Source organism: Fulmarus glacialis, unplaced genomic scaffold (assembly GCF_000690835.1).
Source record: "Fulmarus glacialis isolate BGI_N327 unplaced genomic scaffold, ASM69083v1 scaffold47942, whole genome shotgun sequence".
Taxonomy (NCBI): domain Eukaryota; kingdom Metazoa; phylum Chordata; class Aves; order Procellariiformes; family Procellariidae; genus Fulmarus; species Fulmarus glacialis.
In genome coordinates this window covers 9,043-15,865 of record NW_009198168.1, presented here as the reverse complement: position 1 = coordinate 15,865, position 6,823 = coordinate 9,043, and the positions used below count along the sequence as shown (strand labels likewise).

The 6,823-nt window shown below is 40.7% G+C and overlaps 1 protein-coding gene across 1 annotated transcript in view; it reads right to left on the bottom strand.

Annotated features, from left to right (window-relative positions):
* Positions 1–388: 388 nt before the first annotated feature.
* LOC104073123 (glycogen [starch] synthase, liver-like) overlaps positions 389–6,823 on the bottom strand; it is a gene marked incomplete at its 3' end in the record, with an annotated part of 13,226 nt that continues 6,791 nt past the window's right edge. Inside the window, exons 2-4 of the mRNA XM_009572799.1 lie at positions 4,742–4,923; positions 1,319–1,510; positions 389–574 (exon numbers count right to left, since the gene is read on the bottom strand). Of these exons, the coding sequence (XP_009571094.1) occupies positions 389–574; positions 1,319–1,510; positions 4,742–4,923 (560 nt within the window). The remainder of the gene's footprint in view (positions 575–1,318; positions 1,511–4,741; positions 4,924–6,823) is intronic.

The following is a 6,823-nucleotide window of genomic DNA, read 5'->3' as shown; positions in this document are numbered from 1 at the left end:
AATCCTGTACTGCTGCAATATTACTCCATATATCAGTGGACTGGATTAATGCACTGACTTGCCTGGAGGCTGAATGAGTTTCAGTACTCTGCAGTGCAAATCTGGTAAATCAAAGTTCACTGAAGGTACTGCAAGTATTCTAGACTCTACTGAGCTTTAGGACCTGTCAGATGACACAGAGACAAAGGCACCCATGCCTAGACACCCATGGTCTTACAAATACCATTTCACGTGCTCTGGAACTGACAACCTATCACTCAGCTGTGGGTCAATCGTAACTGATCACACAAGACTGGAAATATACAACATATGATGTAGCACAGTAAACAGAAAAGGAGCCAGGAGCGGATTAGCTGAAAAAAGAAGGAATGAGAAAAATGTCTCTTACCTGGTCAAGATTGTTGTAAAAATCTATACTGGCTGCACACAGATATCTCCCAAGCAGAGTCGCGTGGGTAGTAAAAATTGTGGCAACAGGAAGTTTCTGAGATCGAGACAGTATTAAACCCACTCCTGCCTGCCACTCATGGAAGTGGGCAATTATGTTGGGCTTGTCGTCAAACTGACAGGAAAGCTGAAAATAATTATAAAGAACACACATGAAACACATATTATACTGATCATCCCAGCCTTAGAAACTTCTTTTTTTTCATGCCTTCTTCTGTGTGCTTGCTTTCTTTCATATGACAAAGCAGTACAGCATTCTAAGTAGTCACGTGTCTTGATTCCCATCAGCCCTAATCCTTAGCCCAAGAAGCACATGTGCCTCACTTGTGCTTCAGAACAGTATCCTTCCTAGAGTGTTGAGGAGCTCTGGCAAGCACAGTCACTCTTCTTTCTTTTAACATGCTCTTCTGCTGCTGAAACTCTTGTTTGGATAAGAAAATCATGAGCACCTATGACAGACAGATGATTCTGCAGATTAACAAAGTCTCCTCTGTCCAGGTAGGCTGTGGTAGACTGACGTGCTGTCATTAATTCTTTCTGTTTGCCTCTATTCCCTGTGCAAGGTACTATCTAATAGCTGAGATATGGCTTCACTGGCTTTAAGAACAGTTTATGAGTGTGACAACTTGACTACCATAAGAGAGGAAAAGGGAGTTTGAGATCCTACCAGTAAGATTTCACATAGGGCGCCCACCCGGAAAAACAGTTAAATGAGCACTTAAGATTTAAATTTTAAATACAAATTTGATCTACATCAGGTATCAACTTCCTTAAAATAATAATTTTCAAACTGGAGAATAGGAACCACATCCCAAAGCTTTTTGCCCTGACAAGGCTGAGGTTTGAAAATCTCTAGATTTAAAAACTGTACCTCTTTTAAAAACCAGGCTGTTAATGATCCAAAAATCACAGCATCGTTGGCTTCTCGGTCATGAAAAGGGATTCCTATGTTGCTGACATCCCAAAATTCGCCTTTCCACCTGTCCAGATTCCAGGCTGCTGATCCTATATCAAACAGCAAGACATATGGGCTGCCCTCTATCAGCCATCTTCCAAAAAAGACCTATGTGAAAGAGGCAAGGATATAAGCAGAAAATGTTAAAGTGAATGTCCTGGTTTCAGCTGGGATAGAGTTAATTTTCTTGATAGTAGTTGGTATAGTGTTATGTTTTGGATTTAGTATGAGAATAATGTTGATAACACACAGATGTTTTAGTTGTTGTGAAGTAATGTTTACACTAGTCAAGGACTTTTCAGCTTCCCATGCTCTGCCAGGTGCACAAGAAGCTGGGAGGGAGCACAGCCAGGTGCTCCCTGGCCAATGGGGGTATTCCATACCATATGATATCATGCTCAGTATATAAAGCTGGTGGAAGAAGAAGGAAGGGGGGGACATTTGGAGTGATGGCATTTGTCTTCCCAAGTAACGGCTAGGCGTGATGAAGCCCTGCTTTCCTGGAGGTGGCTGAATACCTGCCTGCCGATGGGAAGTAGTGAATGAATTCCTTGTTTTGCTTTGCTGCAGGCACGGCTTTTGCTTTACCTATTAAACTGTCTTTATCTCAACCCACGAGTTTTCTCACTTTTACCTTTCCGATTCTCTCCCCCATCCTACCAGCGGGGAGTAAGCGAGAGGCTGTGTGGTGCTTAGTTGCCGGCTGGGGTTAAACCACGACAGTGAATGTAAAGGCCAGTTAGCATAACTATTTTCATCCGTCAAATCTCAAATATTTTACATAAGGAATACCAATGTTAACTTTTTTTCACGGAAAAAAGCTTAGGAAAACTATACTTGGTTGAATAATGAGGTCCTATGTTCTTACTGAAGTATCTATGCCATTTTAGTTCTTATTTCAAAATTATTATTTTCTTTCAGTCAGATTTGACACCAATCTTTTGCCATTTATGCTAGATTACTGGTGACAGATTTTGTAGCACAGGTGCTTGGGACCTGTATCTACCATGACATTTCCTCATTCTGCCCAAGCAGCGCAGTTGATGCCCTTTGGCAGAGCGGGAGGATCAATAAGAAGGTATAATACTACCTAAAATCACATCAGCCTAAAAATACAGCTTTCCTGCTTTATCTGCATCACTATAGTTAAATATCTCTAAGAGTATTTAGAACTCCACTGATATAACCTACCTGCCCAACCAGGAGAGTAGGCTGAACTGTCATAAGGCAACAAAATCCAGCTGGGCCCACACTACAGATTGTACCAGTCTGCACAGTCAAATTATTTCACATTAATTCTACCATCAAAATGGCTATAGCAGCAGAGACATTAACCAGGAAGAACGAGGTACTATAGGGAGTCTAATGCAGTTTATACCCCATGCGGAAGAATCTTTTATGCCACTGTTCAATCTCTTTTCATTCACCAACCCCTGGGACCTCAGGGGTTAAACCCAGCCCTGATGCTAGAATGGGCTGAGTAGAGGTCAAGTCTTGAAAACAATGAGATGAGAGCTCTTAGACCTATTTGCGCAAAAAATACAGATTGTAACAAAGACAAGGTGCGTGAAGCAGGGTCAGCTCCTTCTTTCAGGCTATCAGATTTCTTATTCAGGAAAATGAGGTTAAAGGGCAGGGTGTTTGTGTGAACACAGACTTCATCTAAATATGGAGTTAGGCTATGGCAAGGAACACACCTGACCTGAGAAGTTTGAAAGCGTTCTAGGTTCCCTGGTTTAAAGGCATCCATTGTGATGCATAAGCAAAATCCAGACATAAACGTTAATAGGATAAGCGCAGCTCCTGGAAACTAAAGCGTCATTATTAGAGATCAAAGCTATACTTGATGTACCTGGGACAGATTTGCTGCTATATATGAATACTCCAGCAGCACAATGCACATGTTAGGCTGGCAGAGTTGGCTGATTAAATTGAATGTATTGCTGGAACAGCATGAAGTGTACATATAGCATTGCAATTAATCTGCCCCACAAGTCTTCAGCTGTTTTCCAAACAAAGGAGTGTTACACAGCTTGCAGAGACATCTCTTTGTAAGCAACAGAGACAACACGGAAAACTTGATCAATCACTTATGAAAATTTTATTAGAAATAAGAAACGGCAGTTAGATTAGATCTTTTAGTTTGGACCTCAGCCTGAACAATGCAAGCATCACACAGCGTTAGTGTCCCCAACAGACATTTTCCAAAGCTATGGCACATATATGTCCAACAATACGCAATAGGGCATTAGATCCTAAGATCAGCAGAACTGCTGTTAAAAGGGAGATAACACATCGCCAGTGCCACAGCTGGTGGCAGTCCAAGAAGTTTATGAATTTCTACATTAAAGTGTGTCATGCCCCTCAGCAACAGAACCTTGTAAGAATGCTTCCTTGCTGCTGCCTCTCAATGCTTTTCACATCTGTTTGTCACATATTATAAGCAGATAATTTTTTCTCCTCCCAACTAGCATCTCTGAGGGACTCAATGCTGAAACAGAGTGAAGATGAGTTCTAGATCTCTGATGAGGACTTTTAAGAAAGGAGGTCAGATTTAGCATGTGTTATCTTCTACCCATTTTCAGGTAATCAGTTGTCCTCAAGGCTGCAGCTGCTTGCAGCTTAGTAGCTCGCCCATCAACACAGTAGATTCTATTCCTTTCAGCAGATCACCTTTATAGGAAGAAGTTTATTTCTAGTTTACTGTTGGAGAAACTGAGTCACAGAGAGGCTATGCAGTTTGACTGAGATCACACAGAAAAACACTGGTTAAAAATTGTGTAGGAAACACAGATGAACTCACTCCTTGTGCTGTGGTTTAACCTCTTTTCCTAGGGAACAGACGGCTAGTTGCATTGATCTGAGGAAGCAGATTCTTTGTCAGTTGGGTGCTTTTCTTAAGTCCACCTGTGGTTTGTCCCGTTCTGGCTTTCAACTCAATATAGTGCTACATAAGAAAAATTGTGAGCTAATGGAATGCTTTTCTCTCTCCAGCGTAAGAACGCCAAATGTAACGTAAGGGTTCAGTCAAAGTAAGGTCATATTATATCTACTAAAATCTCACTGTATTTAGAGACTGGATAAATAAGTCATTAATCCAATTAAGTAGACTTGCAGATAAATGACTGTTAAAACCTGTAATTGGATAAACTGGTTCTTCCTCAAAAATAACCTTTAATGAATTGTCTCTGCTGTTCTAACAGTGGATTCTAAGCCTTTCCCACTGTGACATTGACCAGGACTGCTGTGTCAAGTGGAACGGCAAGAGCATTAACCAAAACTGTAATCTCCTCAGAGTCAGCTTTGTTGCCCTGGGAAGCAGTAGCACATCTGATTTACCTCACACCCTTGGCTTTTCATGGTGTCCATTGCCTTCTTAACTGCAGGGTTTGGAGGCTCACATGCTTCCACCTGAGTCTTCACGTTGTGCTCAAAATAGGGACCAACCAGAAAATAGTTTTCACCCCATTCATCTGCTGTAATTTTGGCTTTTGTCTGGATCACAGTGTAAATGCCTCCCACTGCAAAAGAAGATCACAAAGAACAAAAAGTAGAAAGGGGCACAGGCCACATAGCTCTGGAATAAGCTCCAACCCACCTGTGGATCAGATACACCTCTAGCTAAATCAGTTCACATATTCAGATTTTAAGTGAAACCCAGTCTCTACCAAATAAATAGAAGTTCAGTCTTTTAAATGGAATCAGAGCTTCACAGTTCAATTAAGGAGTATGCACTGATAGCAGACCGTGTGTAATTCTTAAATGACAATTTAACCCTTTGCTTACTCCTGGCTCACTGCATATGGCTTCTCTGAATTTCTCAATTTCTCTAATCGCAAATGGATACTTTCTATCCTTAACTGCTATTTTTATCCAGTCTGTGATTTTTTTAGATTTCTTTTAGGTGTTCAAAGTCACACCACAAATGTTCAACCAATATATTATTTTATTCTTATGTTATTCCTCCCTTTTTGGACCTTGAAATCTTTACATTCAGATTGTGGGATTCAAATCCTGAGGCTCATGCTTCCACTCTCCCATGCCTAATCTTGATTCTACTCTATCCCAAGTACAGCCTTCTGCTTTTTTATTGCAGCAGTTATAATTTTCAAATATATTTTTTGTGATGTGGAAATACATGTGGTGAGAACTGAACTGGCACTCCCAGCTTGTTTTACACAAATCACTGACAGAAATTGAGGAACTGATGGATTTCATTGACTACTGACTATAAAAACGGATTTAAACCAATATCCTCAACACAAAAGGTGTCATGTTCCATCACCATTTTAAAGAGTTGTTAAAGTTGGAAGGAACGCAGCCTACACTGCCAATATAAATGTCTGCAGCATCTTCCACCAGAATATTGTCCATTTTAAAAATAAACACAATATAAAATGTATAAAAGAATGCGACAACATCCCCTGACGAGTCAGTACACCTAGTCCTGCACACGGTATGCAAGATTCACTTGGCTGCTCTTCCTCACAGTTTTCCATAGCCAGCCCTGTAATTCATGCATTGGCAGGGCAGTCTTACAAAGCTCCCTTTGCCACAGGACCTGTGGCAGCGGATGCTTGAATCCAGCAAGTGGAAGGGAAGGGAAAAGAAAATCAGAGGCTAGGTAGCTGCTGTACATCAGAGACAAGTTTAGCATAGCTCCAGTGATTTTAAAGTATGGTGAGATAAATGAAGCTCCACAGGTACAAGGAAACAACAAAGGAAGCAACAGGAAGGGAATTAGTGTTCCTCTTTAAAAATTGCATTCTCCACTGAATTTGAAAACGTTCGGTAATACTCCAGGCAAGAAGGCTGTGCTATGCTTTTCAGCAGTGACATCAAAATTACATAGCTTGGATTCATATACACATATAATTTTCATAATATGAGACAAGTCAGAATGTTCATCCCATAAAGTGATGCAGTAATGATGACACGTCTGTTCTTATTGGGTGGTAAGTACGTCATATGAGCATAAGGCACTGTAATCCTACATGGATAAATAAGGGGCTTGGTAGAAATCTTAGTCATATAACTAGTTGGTTTTAAGTGGCAGAAATACTGAGCTTACAATAAAGAAAGATTTTTGTGCAAAGCGGCCTGGTGATGCCAGGAAAACAGAAAATATCTACTTGCAAGATGAAAGATACTAAATAACATTACAAAGCTGTATATGACTAGAGTGGTGCAAAGCTCTTTCCCCACTACCACAAGAATGGAGATCAGCCTCTTTCACACTGCAAGGTGTTCAACGCTGGGATCAGCAAGGTAACTGAGTTTCCACAGCTATTAATTTTAAGATTTATACGAAAGCTGCAGCTCAGGAGCTGAATAGAGCCTGGAACTCTGTTTTGTATAACCAACAGCCAAATGTTTCTTTTCACAAGATTTTGCTTAGGATCACTGTGTGTCCTAAAGCGT